At 48.2% G+C, this 23,869-nt stretch overlaps 1 protein-coding gene across 1 annotated transcript; it reads left to right on the forward strand.

Moving 5' to 3' along the window:
- Positions 1 to 1,005: 1,005 nt before the first annotated feature.
- On the forward strand, positions 1,006 to 7,895 carry LOC119374933 (uncharacterized). The gene is made up of 5 exons (XM_049411094.1): positions 1,006 to 1,011; positions 1,873 to 2,088; positions 2,863 to 2,985; positions 4,630 to 4,836; positions 7,437 to 7,895. Exons 1-5 carry the CDS (start codon positions 1,006 to 1,008, stop codon positions 7,626 to 7,628), a joined length of 744 nt encoding a protein of 247 aa, XP_049267051.1. The 3' UTR covers positions 7,629 to 7,895.
- Positions 7,896 to 23,869: the final 15,974 nt, after the last annotated feature.

Here is a 23,869-nt window from a genome sequence, read left to right on the forward strand (position 1 = left end):
GAAATTTCCGGAGCCCTCCACTACGGCGTCTCACATAATCATATCGTGGTTTTGGGACGTTAAACCTCAGATATTATTACGATCCGACATACATTTAGGCCAGGGAGAGCATATGGGACATTGATTGCTGTCTTTACTTGTAGTGATGTAACAATGTCGTAAATTGAAATCGATTAAAGTGGACGAAAACCCAGCCTTTCTGTCGATGGGGTCCGAACCCACAACCTTCGAGTTGCTCGTCCGATGCTCGACCGATTGAGCTACGACGGAAAGCGCTTGCGCGTCCACTTCGTTGTGTATTTCTGGTCGTGCATTCCCTGGGAGTGTTAGCAAGCGCCGCTCGTAGTCAAGGCGGTGAGTGTGGAACTCGTTTTTTTTTTTTTTCAGAGGGCGTCACGTGGCACGTTATCTTTGCACGCACTAGTCAGATCTAGTTGTGCTCAGTACATTACGAAGTGTACACCAACTGGCGCATTCTTTAGCCGCACTCGTAAAGAAAGCTGCTGATGGTATCTGAAGGCGACTGCGCAGGAAACCAGAATTGGTTCACTTCCCTGCGCAGGTACTTCTCGCCGAAGCGTAGGTACGTGCTGAAGCTTCTACCCACAACGTACTGCTCGGAGCTCATTTTCTACGCTGTGTACGTGAACATTGGGAGCAATACTACCGTGGACCACAAGCGTCTGATTGATGTCGACATCCTTAAGGATCTGATTTACCTCAAACGGACGCGCACGCATCGAGGCGAGAAGCTGCGACTTCACATCACCCTGGGAGGGGAGCGGAAGGACTCGCCAAACTTCGTGGAGACCTTGGAAAAATACGAAGTCCGCGATGCGGTCGTCGAAGGGCTGTACAACTCGAGCAACTCTATCGACGTGAGTTCATCTCCTGCTCCCGATAGTGTCTTGTGTAAAGTTTACAGAAAGAATGCACGCTTTGCAACAGTGTCTGCTGTCGTCCTTACGCATTTCGACGCATTCTCAAGTGTCCTTACCTCATAGCATGGGCGTGAGCAGGGTTCTCTATTAGGGGGGTTGGGGGCAAAATTTCATCTCAGCTCCCCCCTCCCCTCCACACCATTGGTAGAGCCCAAAAGACACAATGGATGAAAAATATGAAAATGAAACGATGACGTATTTCTCACAATGGCCTGCTTTTGGTCCCTGCAGAATGTGGTTTTTCTCCAGAAAATCTCCAGAACGTGGTTTTTCTTTGCGGGATCTCCGCAGAACTTTAGTTTATCACCGAATTATCCCAATTAAGCGAGCTCTAGTGCTGCCATAGTTAGTAAAGTCAGATTTGGCTGAGTGTTTCACCACCGTCCACGGTTGTGTAGCTACTACGCAATCGAGTAGCGACGTTCTGGAAAATTATCTCCCACACATTTTACGTTTGCGTTTCAAGGTCCAAGCGAGATAAGAAAGATAACGTTCGATAAGATAAATTTGTGATTAAATGTCTGTAAAAAGGTAAAGAATGTGTAGCACTCTCATTGTAATAATTGTTGCGCTTTCACGTCCCGAAACCACGATATGATTACGAGGGACACTAATGGAGAGCTTGGAAAATTTCGACCACTGGGGTTCGTTAACGTACACTTAAATCTGTACACGGGCCTCTATAGCATTTCGCCTCTATCGAAACGTTACCGCCACGGGCGGGATCCGACACTGCGATCTTTACGTCAGTGGTCGAGCACCATAACCAGGAGACCACCGCGGCGGGTGTGACACTCCCACTACGAGAGTACCTCTCTGATCGTATTTTTTAAAATAACGTATTAAGAAATATACAACTTAAGTCGACATATCCCATGTTACCATTCTATGGCGTTTTTCATATTAAATCTCTTCGTGGCATCTGCTACAGGGTGTGAACGTGCACTGGGACCGTCCGGGCGATGAGTGCGACCAGGAATTCACACCGGCATACTTTCGCGCCTTTTTGGAAGCGCTGTACTTGAAGAACATGAGCCTGATTCTCACGGTGCCGCCCGTGCTGGAGCTGGTGCGCAAGTTCTGGCTCATCAGCCTGACCCGATACGTGGACTACGTCATCGTGACGACACACTTGCTTCGTCGACAGGTGCGCGGCTGAATATGACACAGGAGCACTGAGTAAAACAAGAACTTTATCCTGTGTGTTAACTCGCCCATAAAGGTACTTCGTAGGTGGACAAGTGGACACTACGTCACTCCAGTACTGCTGTTGGCAAGAAAGTGGCTCAGAGGTTCTGGTTCTTAACGTAGTGCAAATGAGAAGCTGTCCACACTGACTCAGCAGGTGATGTCAGCGCGGTTCACTGTGGTGCATTGTAAAGCACAAAAGTCTGTTTGGAGCACCTGTTTGCGTATTCGAAACATATGGTTTTAGCTTGACTGTTTAGTTTCCGGTTTGTTTCCTGATATAGACATTGGAGCCTCGCTTCAGGACAGGCAGCGTAGTATTATGCGAAATAGCATTACTAGTACTACTGCAATAGCATTTCAACAAGCGTTAGCTTCATGCGGACTGACGTAATTGGATCCGAACTGTCATTATAAATACAATTTGGTGCGTTTCAGTTTTCATCTTAGATGTCAAGCCCTATGGCTATGCGAATTGATTTGTTACTTCCCTTAAATAAGTTTCGAGAATTTGTGCTAAAAGCACAATATGAGTGAGACACATCATTATGGCGGTCTCCGGATGAACTTTAACCATCTGGGGTTCTTTAGTAGGCACGTAAACATAACTACACGGACGCTTTCGCGTTTCACGCTTATCGAAATGCAGCCACCACGCCCGAGAGTCGAACCCGCGTCCGCTAGTTTAGCAGCCCATGCTGTTACCCATCATATTAGGTTGCTCGTATTTCAGGGAGTGCTGGACTGCTCTGGGAAGCGTGAATTTGCGGCTGCCTCGTACCTGGCTATCCGGAATCACATCCTAAAGGAGACGGCCAATCCGTTCCAGGCGGCAAAGGTCGTCTATTCTATCGCCGTGAGTGACCTGTACTCTTGCCACACGAAGGGCGATTTATTTGTCCTTTGAAGACTTAGCTCTAAGCACTGATGTATAATGCTTCACAGCCAAAGTAAGAGTGGAGGAATTTTTGAAATGTTATTGTACATTAGCTTCACTAAATCATATAACAACAGATTTACGGAGGTAAAAAAAAAACACTGCCTTCACCTCATGTTCTGAAAGTATTCATACAAAGGACAAGCAGTTGTCGCCTTTCCGAACCACCGGACAGGAGTGAGGGATTTTTTTTTGCAAAAAAAAAAGCGATGTTAAAAATTGCGGCCTTTCTGCATGGGCGGTTTTGTTTTAGCCATAATGCAGTCGACAGTGAAAGACTTCCATAGGAAAAAAAATAAAAGATGCACGTTGACAAGTTCCAAGTTAAGCGATTAGACTAGTTGTGCATGAAAACAGTGTTTGCTAGAGTAATAAAGCATCACTAAGCCATTACCTACAATACCGCAAACCTGCGTCAAAAGCGCGTCAGCTTTGGCTAGTTCGAAAAGAAAACCTCATTCGCAGTTTTGGTAATCTTATTGCAAAATAACTTTTAGGGGTACTCTAAGCACAATATCGCCGTCGGCGTGGACGTTGGTATGGAGGTCCGTACGAATCTTAAATACTATAAAATCTTAACACGCTCTGCACGCGGTACGCGGTGGCATCGAGAGAGAGAGCGTAAAATACGGCGTGCGCACAAGCTTGCAATTAACCCACTAAAGTTTCAAAGGTTCAGCAAGCCGAGATGGTTAGTCGCTTCGTGGGCTGTCAGCGCCAACACCTTCGCATCTCTGTGCCTGACATCAGCTCGCGTTACTCGCGTGCTGAAGAAATTCGATGCATGTATCAGCCAACCTTCGCTGATTCTACTGGATAGTGAATGCTTATTGCAAAAATCAGGTGCCATACCTCAGTGACATTGTTTTTGAAGCGTCCGCGCAAATGTGCGCACATGTGCGCCAATCTAACAGCGGTTTTCCTTTTCCGCTCTTTTTTTGTAATAAATTCAGTTTGAAGTCAGTGCTCGTACTGTCAGCTCTTTACCTGTGTCCTCATTATTCAGCGTTGTGAAGTTATTTCACCATGTCTTATAAACTCACGCAAGCTTCCGTGCTTCTTAACTGGCGTTAGGTCAAGAATGCGTGAAGGCTCGTTCAGACCGGCGACTAGAAATGGTCGCGCGACTAAGTTAGTCGCAAATGGCCATTTCGGTCGCAAAGCGCGTGCTTTGGCTCAGTCACTCGCTGCTCGAATTTTCAGTCGCGCTACTGCAGTCGCAAAGCTCTGAGCCAATCACGTACGCAGGAACAGGACGTCAGCTTATTTTACGGGGCGGCAACGCGAGCTATATACGAGCAGATAGGAATTCTATGCGGCGACATACATCTGTCGCACGCAGGTGTGAACATCGGCCGCTTTGAGTCACTTTTTGACTGCCAGTCGCAAACGGTCGCGTGACCGGTGCTTGTTGCGCCTTAAGGCAACGCAATGCGTTTTCTGACATGTGCTAGTACAGTTCATAACAGCAGGGTTATCAAAGCCAGTGTTCGCTCTTGTCGACGGACATGTGTTCACCTTTGCCTGTGCACACGCAATGACCTGCACGCGTGCCTCACCTAGCTGGGCGCCGACGTGTTCCGCGCGACACTTCCCCTGAGCTTCCCGAAGCTGCATGATGCCGGCACACCGTCCAGCGTCTTCGACGGTCCAACGATACAGCCGAACAAGACCAGCTACGACCACGTGTGCCGCATGCCCAAGGGAGTCTTCGATGGCGACAGCGAGTGCGTCTACGCCATCCGACAGCAGGCAACCGGTAGCACCGAGGTGCGATGGACGCCTCGGCTGCTTCAAGCACACTGTATATAGTCTGTTTTAAACAAACACACAAATATTTGCGGAATATCGGAACACTGCCCACCGGCGGCGGCTGGCTTTTGTGCTAGTCTAATCCAAGTGGTACACAGGAAAGCCGACATAAGCCCATAGGGGCCAGAAAACTGAGATATTAAAGGGCCCCTCACCAGATCACATAGCAAAGGAGCGCAATGCATACACTGGGCGTTCACGATCATGTCTGCCAAAATTTGCAATGCTACGCGCCGCGGAAATGGGTCAAATTTCAAGGTGAACGCTGCTTGCCCTTCCTCTCGCGGGCGCGCGCTTTAGAGAATGAGGGGATGACGTACATGAGAAAATGGCCCTACGTAGATGGTAGTGCTGTGACGTCGCTCCTCTACGTAGACGACTGTGCTCTGACGTCGCCAACAGTAGCACCTGACACTGGGATAATTATTTGACACATGTGTAGTTTGTGTAATTTGTTGCTTGGATAGATTAATAAAACTTGAGAGAAATAATGAGACACACAAAGGGAATGTCTGCGTCTTTTTCATTTTTTTTTCGTGAATTGCAGCGAGATGCGGGGCTAATGTGCCTCCCTTTCCCATGCGTTTGTGTCTCCGCGGTTAGCGCATCGAGCAGACGCCAGGCCTGGAAACGAAAGTAATGTTCTGGCGCGTTCGAGCACCCATTATGCTCTTTTATTCTACCGCGTGCAAGTAAACGTTAATGCGGCACTGGCTCATAATACTGCCACTCTCGTGCCCGTACAAATGTCTCAACTTTCATGCCCGTCCCGCAGAAACAGGCAGTACACCGCAGAGAACGCCGACAAAACGCCCACGGCCGCTACATAAAAAAAAAAAAGGTAGCGGCCGTGCAACGCCGCTCGCGTGCCCGGGCTGGCTCGTGCACGTCATGCGCACGTGACCATGCATGTGCATGACGTGTTCATGCGTATGTGTCAAGTGAAGAGGGCAGGGAAGGGATTTGGCTTGCGAAGGCTACACGGGGCGAGTGGCAAGGGTTTGAAACTCGCCTCCTCGCATCATGGTTCCGCGCCGCTACAAATTATTGTTTTTCTGAGCTCGTAATGAACCGATTTGAAAAATTCTTCCGGCATACTGCTCTTCAATCGGCACACAACTTCCAGCGTCTAACTAAAATTTGCTATGTGGCCTGGTGAGGGGCACTTTAATGAATAGCTACGAATGACAATCCCCCAAGCCTTCATGCATTTTCTGTAGCAGGATGGATAGGTTGGCTAGTTGGTGTTGTAATTTTTGCTTTGAAAACTGAAAGCACGAATTAAAAGACACTGGACGAAGGAAGGCACACACGCCCTCACAATTGTGTGTATTGTAGAGTGTTTTACAGCAATTAATTGCAATTACAACGTAAATAATTATATAATTATGGTACAGTCAGTCATGCTATAATTTTTAATTAAACGAATTGAACGATCCAGTCAAGCTACACGCGTTATCTGCTCGTGGCGAGCATTCCTGAAAACATAAAAATATTTTTTTTACCTTATTTTGTAACCAAAAACGCCCACGTCCAACGTCTCGTTAAACACGGTACTGCTTTCAACAAAGCGATCGTGTGTAGGTAAATACTTCAACCAAATGGGATATAAAGTAAGTTTAGGCAACAAGAATGCTTAATTCACCATTCGCGCTCAGTGTTTTCGGTCTTTTTCTTGAGATTAGTGCAACGAAAGGGCGAAAACCAGTCGCGTCTTCAAATTAGGACACAGTGTCGCGGAGGGTTAATGATATGTATGCCGAGAAATAGTCACCTAGCGATTATCGCAATCTATCGATGAGGTTATGTACTTTGTCTCCTACCTGTATCTGGGACGATAGAGTTCTCATGGCCTCCTTTTCAGTTTCTAAAGGTATTTTGTTTATCGCAAGTGCCGAAATGTTCACATGACGAGTTGTTTACATTTCTATGAGCCTTGTGACCTTTAGCGCCTCAGCTCCTCAAGGTTGACAAAACTATAGGCTCGCGACGCAATCTCAGCTGCCTGACCTGCTAGCATTTACACGGTAGCCTATAAATTTCATTACGTCAAGCCGACTCAATTCTCATTAGTCAGGTTCATGCTAGCGTAACCTTTAAACATGAATGGGAATCAAACGGCGTTGAAAACTGGAGAGACAAAAATAAGAAAACAGGACGAAGTGTTGACTGCCGTCAGAAATGCTCTAATCACACAAGGGTGACTGATAAAATTAGAAAGGAAGGGAAAGAGGAGCACTAAAAATGCGATAAGGAAACACACAAGAAAAGATGAGAATTAAGGTTCCAGGATCAATGCAAACCTCTATCGCGATGGGAAGAGATCGATGCCCAATCACTTACGAACGCAGATGGATCAGTGACGCATGCTTCTGCATTGAAATGAATTTTCAAGACCTCGAAAGCTTTTCGAGACCTCGAAACGACCGAGAAGAAACGAACAAAAGGGCTTACGCCCTCGTGTATTCTTAGGCAAATGCATAAAGGACCATGCGACTTGTGTGTCCTTGTCTGTACTTGCAGTCTCACATGCATTTCTCCAATTTCTTGCTGTTCAGCTCGCCCTGTACGCAGGTCCCGAGGAACTGGCTGCGCGCATGCGCAATTCTTATGCCAGCAAAATTGGGGACACGACGGTCGCCGTGTATGACATGTTCCTGGATGACTTCAGCGGGAACTGCATGTCTGCCGAAGGGCCGACTACGACGCTGTCTCCGCTGGTGGCTGCCATTGCGGAGACCGGACTGTGACCGTAGCCTCCGTGATTAGCTCTGGCAACGCGCGTTGCCGGAGCCAATCTTGGAAGCCACGCTGTGACCGCGAATCAGCTCAACAATGCGTCCCTGCGGGGCTGACGCTGCTTAATTACCTTGCCCCAGGGCGGCGCTGCTGCTGACTTGTTTTGTGTCCATACAACTATCGCCGCTGTCCCAAGCGCTGCGATGATTCCTCTTTCATCGATGTAAATATTTGTTCGTTATATATACTTCGCTTGATTTCTACGGACTATTCGCTACAAGGAATTAATACAATTTTCATAATCTCTTCTTGGTTCATTATTGAGTGACCTTCGTTGTTTCAGTTTGGTTACGGCATAACAATAAGTAGGGCTTGCCTCCTACGTACGGCATGATGCCCTGTAGTAATGCATGCATGATTACCTGAAAAAGATGAGAACCCGCCACGATGGTCTAGTGGAAGGAACTCGCCTGCTGACCCGCAGGTCGCGGGATCGAATCCCGACCGCGGCGGCCGCATTTTCGATGGAGAGGCCCACGTACTTAGATTTAGGTGCACGTTAAAGGACCCCAGGTGGTCAAGATTTCCGGAGCCCTCCACTACGGCATCTTTCATAATATCGAGGTATCGGGACGTTAAAACCCAATAATTGAGACATCGAAGTATATGAAAAAAAATTCAGCAGGTCCCACGCCTTGCGGGAATCGGTTTTATGCGAAGCAGTCGGAGAGAAGTTCTATGCTGTATTTTCTGGCTTTGCGCGAAGCGTTACGAGGTGAATCGACGTGTTTTTGTAAGTGCAGTAGTGTGCACGTCGTGGGCTTACAAGGCACGTCGACAACACTGGCGTTTAAAGGGTAACTTATGGGCTGATATAACGTCAGCGCTCACGTTAGAGCACATACATCAGTATTATCGAAACGAGGTGCCCTTTACGGTACGACCATATGAATATCATACGTAACTTTCGTTAGCGCATTCCCCCGGGCTCGAGCAACGCTTGAATATAGCTTGCGGAATCATAGGAATACAAATGTAATGTTTATTAGACTGCGGAGCTAACACTGGAACCACAGACATTATCATGACATGACGCCTGTACCATAGGAGTACATATGTAGTGTTTATTGCTTTGTTACAAAATTAGACAACCAGCACTGCAACAACAATTGACGTTGCACCGAGATTATGCCTGCACAGGACCTGGAGTGGGTTTGTGGTAGAATACCTGACTTCTAGGCAGAGTGCTTAGGTTCCATTCCTGCGGGGATCCTGTTTTTTTATTCTTTGCATTCGATGGGTCAACGCTGCCGATGTTAGTTTTTCTTAACACTCTCGCATTTAAGTAACCGATGCCTGTTATCGCCGTTCTTAGGTAGCTATAAGCTGTCAATCACCTGTGGCGATACCCGTACACCGCGGCCCGTGGTTAACGGGTATGTGCCGCACGTGTCTGGAGGATTGACGACGTACGCGACAGGATTTTCACTTTATTCATGTCACGATTACAGTCATATTCGTCAAATCCTCTTACCCCCCCCCCCCCGATGCCAACTTTGGTTTACACCAAGTGAAAGAGGCGATCACGAGAACACGTTCGCGGCTAGATAGATAGATAGATAGATAGATAGATAGATAGATAGATAGATAGATAGATAGATAGATAGATAGATAGATAGATAGATAGATAGATAGATAGAACCGTTCAAAGTGCCTAGGTTCACTAAGAAATGCTTCGCATTTAATAAATGTTTCGGTGTTGCGTAATTGTTCCTCAGTTCGGACATAACAACGTACATTACAGCATAAATAAGAACATATACGTGATGTCATATGTATAGTGAAACGCGACATGAATTTTTAGGGGCGAAGCTCCTCAGGGTGTGGGCCTGTCCCTCCTTTGTAGTATGTAGTATGTAGCCACGCATAGTGGAATGTATCCACTCCATGTGATAAAGATGACGATGACCACTGATGACCATGAAGAATAAGCGCGTTCCAGTATAGTGGAATGTACCCACTACACGTGATAACGATGACGATGACGCTGATGACCATGAAGTATAAGCGCGTTCCATGACGATGACGACTGATGGTCATGAAGAATAAGCGCGTTCCAGTATATTGGAATGTACCCACTACACGTGATAACGATGACGCTGATCACCATGAAGTATAAGCGTGTTGCAGACCACACATTCTCTTTCTGCCATGAATGAAAACAATCGTGAAGGCGCTCTCGCCCTCGAAAGGCAAAACGGCAACGTCGACAATAAACGTTCCCCCGAGCTTAACGTCATATATGAGGACCCCCGCGTTTGTGTCAGGTCTTTGTATGATGATCGAGTGGGCAAAATTTACGGGGATTGGCGGTTTACCAGATTACCTCCGCAGCTTCGCCCACTCATCATAATTCATTTCGTGGATATGGCGTGATTTTTTTAGTAAAACGACTTCAATGAGCAATTGCTCGAGAAAACGGCGTTATGTCACTACGAATGGGGCCGATGAAGGTAACGTTGGCTCTGATGCTGGTTCGAGTCAAAATTCGGCCAATATGACTGGAATTGAAGGCAGTCGAGCTGCGGCTGAGACGAGACACTGGACGGAAAAAGGGAGAGAGTCTCGCCGTTCGGGCAACGCACATATCCTCCAATCTGCGCCGTCGTGTTCTATGCGCAGTGGCACGCGATGACGAAGCACGCGACTCCCGGTCTGTTATCGCTTTCGAAAAAGACAGCGACGGAAATGGGGGCCATGGGCGCATCGTGAAATCCTCTGCATTTCTTTTTCTCGAGGGGATCACATCGTTCCTGCCACTGCTCGAGCGTTGAACGTGATAGTATGTATTCATAGTGTTCATTTTAGTGAATTCGGGGGTTTTGCATGCCAAAACCACGATGTCATTATGAAGCGCTCTGTAGCGCCGATCTCTGGAATGAATTTGACCACCTGGGGTTTCTTATATGTGGCACATAAATCTAAGTAAACGGGCGTTCTTGCATTTCGCTACCGTCAAAAAACGCGGCCACCGTGTTTGAGAAGCGAACCCGCGTCTTCGTGTGCATCGCAATTCGGAACCCCGCATTACTACCGAATGTGGAAGATGCTGCTTGTGTCCATTCAGTTTACCATATAAATGCGATAGTGGATTAATGCCATAAATTGCAGTTAAGAAAAAGAAACAATGCTGGGCGAAGCATTTCGCCTGGCTTTTTCAATTTCCATGATCTGATTCTAACTGCACGTGGTTGCACGGCGGTAACCTGTTAGTAGCATCGGTAGTAGCATTGTTATGATTGAAGTGTACGTATGAAATATCTGCTTTCTTAACACAATCTGTTCCTTTAAATGCATATTTATTCAGACCCCCTACTATCCAGTGGCTATGGGTCTAACCAGTGCTGTGTATTTTCATGTAATAAGAGAACTTGAAATAGAAAATGATTGATTGATTCCACCTAGAAGATCGGTCGCGCATAGGTGAACTGCAACTTATTTGTTGCTTGGTGGTTGGCTGACTGAATCATCTGAAAAGTACCAAGCTGGTTCTTTTACGTTTCTAGTGACCGCTGCCATAAGGGGGTTTGTCCCAAGACGCCGAAGCATCTTACAAGTACTTTCCGTGCTTAAAAAATTGTATAAAACAGTCTCGGTTGATTCACAGCTGTTCGCCAGGTAAGCACACCGCACGTGCAATGCCAAGACATGGGTTAGTATTTTACGTGCGCAAGGCTGCTTGCTTAGCAGACAGATGCTTTTATTTTTTTTAGTAAATGGGCCCATATTTGTCGAATAACACGCGCGCCGGCCGCACAGAACTTCCCGCTTGCTTTGAAAACTATATATACACATTCTTAAAAATGTCTTGTTTCTGCGATCGTCACAGTCGTGACAGTGAACGTTAACACTTTATGCCTCTAGAGAGAAGCGTCCTGCTATCCTAATTGATCAAAAATATTTTCAATATGATGACGCCGATTAGCGTTGTAAAAAAAAAAAGAAATAAAAACCAGGGACGAGAAAGGTTGACGGGAACCCTGGCATTTTTTTCCGGCGAGTCGAACTGTCCAACGAGAGTGAATATCACCTATTGGACACTTCGCCTCGTTGGAAATTCGGGCCGCAAGCTCTGCGCTATGTCGGTCAAAAAGTGGATGGTCTTCGATCGTGAGTCGCGGCGCGGTCAGCGTGATCGGAACATTCAATGAAGTTTAACCAGTTTAACGCCGCCGGCGCGGGAACAGAACGCTTCATATGGCGTCAAGCAAGATCATGCCGGAGCCGGGACCCGACTTTTTTCTTCGCGCACTCGTAGGCTTACGCTGCGGCGATGTCTTATCGCCGAGCCAGGCCTCGAAAGTCTCAAGTTCCAGCCATCGCCGAAGGGGGGCGAAAAAATCGACCCCGTCGCAGCTAACAAACAAACCATAGTGGCTCCGTTCAAATCTGCCCTCGGCAACGCCAAAAAATCCGCCAGAGGCGCCGTAATAAAAGCAATATTTAACAGAAATACAGCTATCATTGCCGCATAAAAGTGCTTTTTCTTGTGTAACTGAAAGTAATGTTTGAATGATGAGTAAATTTGTTGTTTAGTGATTGAAAACATCTCTGCCTTGTCGCTCACCGCTGACGGCCAGCGCGCGGTAGCGAGCAAGCGAACCGTCGCTGTGACCAGTGACGAAGCGCAAAAAGTGCGCCGCTGCGTCTCGGGTGCCGCAGATAACGCGCAGAATATGCGCAGTTATCGTCCGATAGTTGGCAGCTGGTTTGTTGCTCCCCGTTTTCTTGCGAATTCTATCGTTAATGTTGTCTAAAATACGCATGAAAGTTTTTAATTCACCGATGTAATCATATTGCAATTATGGTGGGCAGTCGGTGTGCTACTGTATGGTGCCGCAGGAGCTGCGATACCAGCGAAGGCGTCAGTTTCCACAGGTTCCTCGACGATGGCAGGTACACGTACTTTCAAGCTCAGCGTTTTTCTTTCTGCTTTGTGACCTCGTTAGCATATCACACTTCACTGTTGTCGCTTTTGAGTTGTATGCTAACACGTGTGGACAAAGCTGCTATTTCACTTGTACGTACTTGCAAGGTCTGGTGGGCTCAAATGAACGAGTGAATTATGCGATGGCATGAGCACGACTTGGCCAGACTGTTGATGAAGCCTACCTTCCAGCGGCGATGTCACAGTAAGAGAATGACCGGTATAGAAAATCGTTTCTCCCTTCTCTGTATTTCTGCACCTCTTTGAGGCCTTGCATATATCCCATTTATGGGTTGTTTCATCGGTATCACGTGTTAAAATGCTCATGTTTTCTGCCATTCTGTAGGCATTCACTATAATGTGATTTCTTTGCGTGAACCTGCTTGGTATTCTCAGCCTGACCGCAATATGTTGTAATAACAACAAACCCGGGGTTCTTCAGGCGTACTCGTTGAAAGCAAGTACTGAAACTGTAGCAAAAAAAAAATCCTGATGCTTTACGCCTGTCCTACAATACAAGTTGCTTATTGTGAGCGCTAGCTGACGGTGGAAACGGGCAACAAACGTCATCTAATTTGTTTTGTCTCTGAAGTACCGCGAAGGCTAGCCGTTTACGAGCTCACGATGTCTGAACAAGGGCCTTTTACCGCTTGCTGACTGTCAATAAAGATTATCGTTCCTTCTACTCACTCGTGAATTGTTCTTACTGGTGCCAGTTGCCAATGCATGCCTTTCGGTTCATGTAACCTTCGTACGCACAGGTGCTGCGTTTCGAAGGGCGCTTTGGCGTGCTGCTGGGCGTATCGACGCGCTCAAAACAAGCGGGCGAAAGATAACGAGACCTCCGTAGCCCTACGCGAGTCCCGGCCTCTTTCGTCGACTTCTGTTTAAAAAGGATAGAATAAAACACCAGCCGAGGCACCCGCGTATGCGCATGCGCACCCGGTACGGAATAAAAAAGGCAGCCATTTGCTTTTTTTTTGCCTAAAAAAACAATAAATTTTGTTTTCCGCTTCCTGTTTACGCAGCGCCATCTCTTGGGTGCCTTCGGTAGTTCCATGCGCTACCGCTGCTTATCTTTCGTACCGTTGTCAAGGCTACAGTTTCCCTTCTCTAAACTGGTTCTTTATTCTATGGCCGAGCCCCCTCCAGCGAGCCATTCTCAACAATTGGCGGCGCTCTCGGCGTTGTTGGGGGCGCGACTAGTCGGTCGTTGCGGGCAGCAGCCCGACAGACTCGGTGACCAGTTCCGCCACTACTGCTCAGCCGCAGACATGTCCAACGTCGACCGCTGCCAACGCCGCGAGGTGAGACCTCACTGTTCTGTTACCAACAGGGCACGTTTAAGGAGCTGTTTTTCATGTTGTACTGATTCAGAGCTGCTCTTGTTTCTTCATTGTTAGGGGATTTATTTACACAGATACCTTGAGCGGTTACTTAGATCAGTTGTTATTGACACGTCTTAGGCCGTTGCGCTATGCTCTAGCTTCAGCATTATTACTGACTGGGAAAACGTTGGCGTGGTGCCTTTGTTGTCGCTTATCGCACTAGTCTCGCGGTACAAACGGGCGAGATATTAATCAGGAATGCGTTTTCCGAGCCGTCATCACTGGTAGCATGCCATGTGTTACCTCGGAACTTAGTTTCATTGATGCATTCGATGTGCTGCACAAGGAAAATGCTTTTTCCGCCCCTAGCTGTGTTACAAAACTGTCCTATAGTGAGTCGAGCTGTGGGGACGAGCGACTCACGTTATTACTTTCACGTGCCACAATGTTGCATCCCCGGCGACAGAAATAAGAAGGGGGCGTAAACGGATGCAATATCAACGGAGACGTTAACTTGGAAATTTATCAGGTTCACCGAACCGGGAATGAACTTTGGAAGGGACAGAACTGGGTCGCAAGCTGATGACCTCACCCTTTCGCCGGGAAAGAAAACTGCCTGCCGAGCCAGCCTATTGTGTCGGCATCACGGAAACCTCTTCTGGTGTTGCCGCGTGATAAAGTGGCGTGTAAATATGTCGGCACACCCGCAGCCTGCTCATACTGGCGCACTCATTCAGCGCTAGTAGGGAGGAAAGCATTCTCTCTGGCGTGCGATGGCCGGGTGAAGGCCCCAGAGCAGAAAGAAGGCTCGTAGTTGTCTGGGCGGCAGTGTTATGTAGATGACAGCGCCAAATGGACCAAGGTTTCTACCTGTTTGAGCGAATGCAGGGGAGCATACACGGCAAGCTTAGTGCGAAGTTGTTGAGACGGTGAATACTCCAGTAGCCAAGGCATGAAATGTTGAACATTTTATTTGGTGAACTTGTGCCCAGCAGATCAAGTGACGCTCATACTACAAGGAAAGCGGCGACCAGAATCGCCGGTCATCGAGATCACCAACGCTTCGGTTACTTATGCATGTGTCGAGGCAGACTCAACAATAATCTGTGGCGCTCGCGAACGATTCAGAATGACCTGCATCTTTGGCGCCCGTCAATGCAATACAATTAAAACCAACCAAAACATTCGCGAAGGCTTCGATACAGCGAGACGCAGCTTGCACCTACCGATAGCACGACCGACGGCAAGACCATGTTAGCCAATGAAACCTGGTCACAGTGAAGAACGAAACCAAATACACGTGGCAACATGAAGTGCGGCTGAACCACTCAGTAAATTCGTTTATCCGAGCAGGATGTGCCGTGATAGCTCTGAATATGGCGGATTTTTGCGAGGAGGGACCTGTTGTGGTGGTCCAGGGCTTACGGTACTCTACTACTGATACGAACGTTGCGCGATCGAATCCCAGCCGTGGCGGCCGCATTTCGATAGAGGAAAAGTGCTCGAAGCCTGTGTGCTCATTTAGGTGCACGTAAAGAACTACAGGTGGTTAAAATTTTCAGAGCTTCCCACTTCGGCGTCTCCCATAATGATATCGCGGTTTAGGATGTAAAGCCCGAACAATTATTTGCCAGGTGGGGCTTCCATAATGCAAGCCAAAATGATGGCGACCTCTGTCGCCGAGGAATTCATGGGCAGGTCTGTGATGGTAGATGAAGCAGTGGAGACAGAATGGGTGGACATGGCGCGCCATGCCCGTAGGGAGAGCAGCAATTTTAATTTAACCTATGAGATGGTAGACGGCAATGATGACGCAGCGTTTAGCCGTCAACGTCAGCGTAAGGCTCAAAAGGAATGCTGAAGCGGCCAAAGGGCTATTGCGGGGCAGAGAAAGAGCTTTTACGACGACGGGGTAACAGTCGACGTGCCGATGCCATGTCACTGCGTTTATCTGACAATAGAAAGCGAATGGCGCAGCGCTTGTGGCATTCGTCTCTGCCGATGGCGAAGGAATTCCTATGTGTCGGGGTTCGGCAGACGAGCATCCTTGGCGTCTGTGGGGATAGACAACGCAACGTTGTAATCATGAACAGCTATCATGATTATGCGAGTTTTAGAATACAAGCTGAACACGTTGCTTTCGTCCAGCCGCACGTGTAGACAGGGAACGAGTTGGCGAGTAGGGGATACATGACTGCCATTTACACGAGAACGAAGTATGGCCTCTGCAATGGAAGAATTTGTCTACATCTGCGGTGTTACAAAGGGTGATAGGCAACCAGAGAATCTGAAGGGCACAGCATCGAGCTCGGCTACAGTGAACTAGAATCTTGGCCCCGTCAGGTCCGTCGCATCATGCGCGGATAGCAAAATACAGCACGATAATTGCAAAATTTCTGGAACCTTACAACATTGACCAACAAGGCACCGAGACACTCGGTACCAAGGAGAGCAATTGTGTGTCGACGAACGGCGTTGGGACGAGGAAGGTTCATGTAGCGTCGCGATCAGCGTTGAATCTACGCTTTGAATCTATCTAGTCGCGGGAAGAGTCGCGAATAACGTGGAAGACAATCAGTGGGTGAGGACATTGGACTGACGGTTTGTAATAGTCATCGGCTGATGGTGAGGCTTGAGTGCTGGACAGACAAGGGACGGAGGCAGTGCGACGACGATGATGCAGCGCATGCGCATTCCTATGAAACAAAGAATGCAGTGCAAAATAGAACGCTTAGTCCAGAGTGCTACCGCCTTCTAGCGCCGTGTTTAAGGGTGAGAACGCCCTTAGCGTGTTCAAATAGGAAGCGGACACCCCGACTGGGAAGTGTGCGTAGATTTTGGAGACAGATGTTGCACCTGAAAGGCGAAGTATAAAACCCCCTAGATTAGGGGCGGGGGCATTTATGAAACTGCCGACGAAACCTCGCATCGAGCGCTACTCATCAAACATGGATGGGATATAAGTGCCGCTACCGGGCGATGTAGGGTGGTGACAATGAATGAGTGCAGGAAGTGAAGCGGTCGTACCCGCCTGTGTTGCGGCCGGTATGTCACGTACCTTGTGGTCGACATCCCGAAGTGGGTGGTAGCCAACTGGAAAGTGCGAACATAGCGGCCACTCAAGAGTAGACAGCAAATAGTTGAAATTACGCAGTTTAGCCGCCGAGAAAGAGCGAAGAATAATACAACCCTTTGATGGTTGCGCTGTGATGCAGTTGTCCTGTCATCTTCGAGCTTTGGAATTCCATGATTATCCGCTCTTTTCTAAGGGGTATGGAGCAAGTGTAATTGGGGGCGGTGAAATCTCAAACGCTACGAAAGAGTGCAGCTAGGCCGAAGGCGCGATTCGGGGGTCAGCGCTGAAGTTTAAAGGCTGACTTCACCGTGCCGTCGTCTTCAGGTTTGTCTTCATTTAGGGCAAGAGAGTGAGCAGCGTCCTGGCTGTGGCATCCGGCTAGCCAATGAAGTAACCCTTAGAACTGTGGCGGCATGCAAGCGGAGTCACCGATAATTAACAGCGATGGTTTTGACGTATTTCAGTGATGGTGTCAGAAATTTAATTGCACTGAACTGAACGTGAGGCGGTCATTATTGTCACGGGCCCACCACGTCGCTAACGCCTTATAACTGCACTGCATACCGTTCGTTATTCCTCTTCTGCGGGTGGACGGTAATGACTCATTGGAGAAGGCAAACGGCGAGATTTATCACAAGTCATGTGTGGAATGGTGCAGGATGATCATTTTGACTTCTTGGTGAAGCAGGAATGCTGTAGTGGAGTGGCTGTTGACCGAAGTAACGCGCCGCAGGCATAGCACCGTATGGCTCACATATGACAGTAGCGGGCTTGATGTTCTCGGGCAAAAGAGATGAAGTCCTCGCCATGTTTCTTCCCAGAAAAGAAAATCACAGCGTCAAATCATCGGACAGGGGCGAGATGCAAGAACATCCGTGTATTCCTTTGTCTTAGGTGCACGCTCATGAAATTCCGGGGGTGGAAATCAAACTGGAATCCTGCCCTATGGCTTGCCTCGTCTAACCATGCCGTGGTTCAGGCACGTAAAACTCCAGATACGTGAACTGGAAATCGTGTGATCATGAGCGCTAACAACAGTGGCACCGCCAGCGCTAGCGGCCCAAACGTAAAAGTAACGCTGAAGCTGGGTCGTGCCGCTCTTGCTATCTGTGTTAATAAACACCCGTACCAGTGGCGCAGGTGCTCTACAACAAGCATTCATTTCGAACTCCCGATTCATGCGATATGGTCCACTTACGATGTTTCACCAGCGGGAAAATGATGAGTATATGGACGTCGATGACATTTGTGCTCGCAATACAACCACCGGTAAGCTTGCTTAACTGGTGCTTTATTATTGGCTGATGTTACGGTTTAATAGAACGTCGTGTAGATTGTTCAAACTCGTACGCGTTTAAGGTAACCTTGCTGGAAGTCTTCCGAGCCCTAAAAGCATCTTCAATAGCAGTCGCCGCATCCAGGCGAGACGTCCACGGGTTCTGCGCAGAGTACTTGCGATATTGACCTCGGCAAACGAGTTAACGCGTCCGTTTTCACACCAATGATAGGTAAATCGGGATTGCGCTGACGGCGGTGTTTTAAGTACTGCTTGCGCTTAACTTAAATTCCCCATGCTCAAAGCAAAATTTCAGTTAACACTTCGAGCCAGCGCCTTGATCGACCCACTGCCCCTTTTTACGGCTTCCGTTGACAACTGGCTCTCCAACGACGATCACGGTGAGTTCAAGCTTTCTGTTGCCCATTTGAATGCTCTAAGAAGTCGTCTGCTTCTGTTTTCAGAACCATGGGCCTTTCTCTTCAACGCAATATGAACCCTTATTATGTAAGGATTGCTACCATCCCACAAAACAGTGGGAGTGCGTGGCTAACACTTGTTGCAACTAAGACGAGGAGTTGTGTTCCCACGATGAAGTACAATGAGGGCAGCAAGAAGGTCCTTACACAGTAAAGGTCCTGCACATGCCATCGAATGCTGCTGCTGCTGCTGCTGCTGCTGCTTGGTCATACTAACGCCAATGGCCCGTCATATTCGCAGCGGTGAGTGCGTTGCTCACGAAATGACAAGATTTCATGTTCATTGCCAGCAGAGGTAACAGAAGAGGGGAGGGGGGATGGCAATTGCGACTAATTTGGCGATTTGTGCATCGAATTGGGTGAAGATTAGCAAAGGTATAAAATTTTTATGCTGATTTTAACACCTTCTTAGAGGTTTACTGTGGTGTTGGAATGATACGAATAGCAATGGCACTTTTCGAATCGAATCCAATACCGAACTATTCGAACAAAAGAATTGAAGTTTCGAATATTTGAAAATTAAAATTCGAACTTCGAAATTAAATTTTTTAATTTGAGCGCCTATCCTGCGTCTCATCCTGGCTGCCATCTCTGTTCAGGCCAATTTATAACGTGAATTTTAATATTCACGCCCGTCCTTGTGTCATCTTCCTTCGTTCTGTGTTCGTGCAGTTTTTTCCACTTTTAATTTATGTACCGACTAGCCCACCTTTTGCCGCTTCTCCAATTTTAATGTATTTTCAGCTATAGTTTCACAAGACAAAGCGGCACCGTAGCAGCGGTAAGCGCTTCCGAAGTTTACCAGCATTTTCCGGGGTCGTGATCTTCAATCGATCTGGACACCTGCGTCAATAAACCTCAATCACCACCGTCATGGATCAGTGTCTGTCGTTCTTTTCGCGTACTGTGCCACAGTGCCTGCGGCTTCTTTGCATGGCTGTCCGTTGAAGCGTTTTTTTTTTCTCGAACCGTGCCTTAGCGCTCGTGGCTCCACCACAGGAGCTGACTGTTGAAGCTTTTTTGCGTACCGTGCCATAGCGGCTCCATAGCAGGGGCTGTCTGTTGAAGCATGTTCTTTTTTTTTGCACATCGTGTCATAGAACCTACGGCTTTTTCAGTGCGTCTGTTGAAGTGTTCTTCTTTTGCGCGTAACGTGCCACAGCACTTGTTGCTAAGCTAGTTGGTTCATTAAAGTTGGGAGTTGGCACCCGTGTCTGTCAGTTCGTGTCTTCACTTCGTCACGGTCCTCTTTGCGCCATACCAATTCTCATGCCATAGTGCCCATGGGTCCTCACTCGAGCTGTCTATTGAAGCGTCTTTTCTCGCGCGCCGTGCCACAGCGCCAGCAGCCCGTCGACTAAACCGGTGGAACACTCCTCTCCCATACATCAGCTTGATGTGGGTAAAAGGAGAGGAGGGAACAGAGGGAAACAAAGCGGCCCACGCCACATCCCGCTAACACGTCAATCGAACTCTTTGCGCCACACGACACGCGGCAGCAGAAATGGAGGCCGTACCCACCACCTATTCCGCGATATATTGTATAAACTCGAGCACCGGGTGTATCCTCCACCACGCCCAAAACGGACCAGACGAGGCGCGATTTTCAAACGCCAACAAAGTAACACACACACTCACAGAACATTAATGCGCCGCCTCTACCCGATGCTCTACAGCTACATCTGTTCGCTTTTCAACGTACCCGATAGCCTGGCACAATTGTTACTGCAATGCCCGAGCTATACTCTGCGTCAGCGTCACCTTCGCAGTGACTGCGGTTATTGCAGTTCTTTCGCACATGCATGTTTTGCCCGCTAGGCTGTGCTTTAATTACCCTGTCTACAGACTGTATGTTGCTTTCTTTCGCATACCGTCACCTCGCCTCCAAGCCAGCGGTTCCTCCGCAGAGGCTCTGTTCTTGCACCTCCTTGTTTTGCATATCTAGCCTGCTTCCAAGATGTTTCAAGTCGTCCGGGCTGTTATAAAGAAACGCAAGGACAGCTGGTACAACTGAATGCGGCACTTTCGAAACGTCCCTCCATGTACAGTTCGGCTGCTGAAATTGTTTTACATTAGTTTGCTATGGGATTATGAAACACCGAATGGCACTTAGATAAGGTAGCCCCAATACCCCATCTGAGTGCCATATTTGTCCGCAAGGCTGAAACCAACAAAATGTGCCGCGAATGAAGCCAGTAGAGAAGCCACAACCCTCTAGTGGCTTTGTGCGACCTCGCCATCAGAAATCCGTGTCAGAAAAACGGCACATACATTACGTCATTTTCAGCTAAATAAACGTGATAACGGTTAGGTGTTTACCTTCTGTCACCAAATGGCACAACGAACGCATAATCTGTACGATGAGTTGGAACTGTGAACGATCTCCAGCACCTTAAATTCTGTGCCACATCTAACCATGATTTCAGTTTGTTTCAGAGCACAGCTATCAGGCGCCCGTTCCTCCGTTAAGCGGCGTCGCCGTTGTCGGCATAACTGATAGAGCGAACGAGGACGAAAGAGAGCGAACGAGAGGCTGCCCCAACGAGCTTTCCACCTTGAAAGCCAGCGAGCCGCTGTGTTAGGGTCTGCCATGCCTCGTGCCTGCCCGCGCTTCTTGGGACAGAGCAACGCATGCCTCTCGCGCACGGGCACGCGAAAGCGGGTTGACCTGCGAGGCTTGGGAGATGTGCGTTGATCCGAAGGGACATTTTGTGTGTGAAACGCTCCAGCGGACTCTTAAGGGCCCTTTATAGCCCGGCGCAGCGTTGGCGTCAGCCAGTGGCGGCGGAAGTTGGCGACACCAGGTTCACCACGTTACGTCGACGGGAAAACCGTGCATTCTATACTCTCACTTGCACCGCGCCGCGTCGCCTTGACGCATGCGCATTTATTCACCTCATGGCAAAATCAGAACACCTAAAAATCTGCGTTCAGAATTCGCATTAGGCAATAATGTAATCGTCAGTGATTTTTTTTTCCTAATGTGTTTTCGCTTTGGAAACTAGGTAAAACCGCGTGCTCAGTAGTCATTGAAAACATTTCCTACATAATTACCTAGGAAAGACGTTCAAAAAGGGAGTTTTAGCAAGACTAAAAGCAGGGCCGGAAGAAACATGCATGAGCCTGACTTAGCGCACATGATCACATCAACGCCGTGATAATGATACGCATTCAAGTAAACAAAAAGGCAGTGCGTGTCACTTAACGATGTTATATGACTTCAGCGAGAAAGGCTTGTGGAAGGGCCATTGATGTTAGGCGCAAGTAAATGAAGAACACAACACCTAGGAATATTTTCTACGCCACAGCAGTAAAATCCAAAGTCAGTGAAAAGGACCCCGAAAAGGCGACATCTTACGTGGGGAATGGCGCCCCGATCTATGCCACACCCCGGTGCTCTTTTTCCCTGGCTTAGGAAAAAGGGTCGCATTACACTGCAGTACATAGCCACCCTTACAGTGCGCTAACGACAACGTTATGGACACCTCGAGATCCTCAAGCAAAGGGGAAAATGAGGTAGAGAGACAAGGAAGAGAAAGCTGTGTTGTATTTTAGTTTTTGTGGAGCGAAACACGCACACGCAGGCACACACGCACGCGCGTGCCATGTGCATACTGTAGATGTCTCGCGTGCACCAGACGCGTCTTTGATATTTCACTCACGGTTGCCGATTTTAACTCACGGTACCTCTGTGGCGTGCACATAATCATCCGTGTCGTAGGAACGACGTCAACAGGGGTCGATGAGCCTGGCAGTATATGAGCGAGCTCCATCTGCTTTCCTGGAGCGTATGATAATTGTTAGGTGTACATCAGTAACCTCAGAAAAAGAGTGGCACATCACCAATTGCTTTCTTCGCGATATCCATCAGTGGCCGGTGGTCACTTTCTAGGGAAACTGGACGGAAATAAAAAAATGAAAATTGTCGCAAGCAAAGAGAAGAGGAAGTGCTTCTCTCTATTTTGATCTCTGTTCGAAACCTGTCATAGGGAACCCAAGATCAAGTTTGGTCGCGACGCTCGCGCGGCTGAGCTATGCTTTACTGGGGGCAAACGCTGCCCGCGAAGGCGGTTTGCCGCCGAATTGGCCAGCGGTGGCGGCAAGGACATGTGCGCGCATGCGCTCCTCATTCGGCCCAGAGCACTGCTAGTCAGCAACAGTTACATTGTGACGCACCACAGATGCAAACCAAGAGCTCTGCGCGTGCGTGGAAGCGGGGGCGGCAGTGTTGTGGCCGTGGATGCCCCCAGTTGCGATAGGAGCAGTGGCACCGCTCAACGTTGCTTTGGAAGCCTATACTCTTGATACATATGCCACAGACCTGAAGGTGAAGCCATGACGCAGTAGCAGGGCTGAGCAGACGCCGGATTGTAACACGCCTGTTACTTTCGTTTCCTTGGTAGGGTCAAATATCGCTAAGAATGCCCTACCAGTCTTTCCCGGGGTTGGGCGTTCACTCGAACCGCACATCTTGCTTGATAAGTGAGTGCAACGCTGATGTTCGCCGTGCTAGGGCTGGTATTTGCTGAAGTAGTTCACCAACTCCTAGCATTCTTAGCAACGCTTGCTTATATCTTTACGTTCCGGCATTTTTACGATACTTTTCACCGGAGCGGAGGTTGGTCTTATGCCTATGCTACTAATAATGTCAATCAAAAATGCAATATCTTCGGCGGCAAACCGAAAATTTGCCGCGTTAAAGGCCAAGGCTGCCTCATTAGCTGCGCTTAAAACGGTACGCAACCTTTTGTAGTGTTCTTCCCTAGTTGTACTTCAGAAATGATCCCATCATCGACATATGATGTGATCACTTGAGGTAAAGTTCAAGCACCCCCCTCCTCCCCCCTCGCCCCCTCCTTCCGGAATCAGCTAGCGCAGGATAGGGCTATTGCAGATCATTTGGAGACTCATCCTGATGTCTGCCGTAGACAATAAAGAAAAAGGATGATTATGACTAAACGATGAATACGAAAGCAGTATTAGCTTTGGGAAGCAGTTTAAATGTCGTTAAAAGTGATCCTTCCATGTGTTTTACGACTGACAACTTTCGAGGAAGTATTGTGGCGATGAGAATTGCAGTCAGCGATAATTAACTGAAGTGTCCAG

Source organism: Rhipicephalus sanguineus, chromosome 11 (genome assembly GCF_013339695.2).
Source record: "Rhipicephalus sanguineus isolate Rsan-2018 chromosome 11, BIME_Rsan_1.4, whole genome shotgun sequence".
NCBI classification, from domain to species: Eukaryota; Metazoa; Arthropoda; class Arachnida; order Ixodida; family Ixodidae; genus Rhipicephalus; species Rhipicephalus sanguineus.

Bases quoted from the DNA above. Each gene is read 5' to 3' on its own strand.
- LOC119374933 (XM_049411094.1), top strand. The intron at 2,089-2,862 runs GTGCGCGGCTGA...CTCGTATTTCAG, and splicing joins CACACTTGCTTCGTCGACAG to GGAGTGCTGGACTGCTCTGG. The intron at 2,986-4,629 runs GTGAGTGACCTG...TGCCTCACCTAG, and splicing joins AGGTCGTCTATTCTATCGCC to CTGGGCGCCGACGTGTTCCG.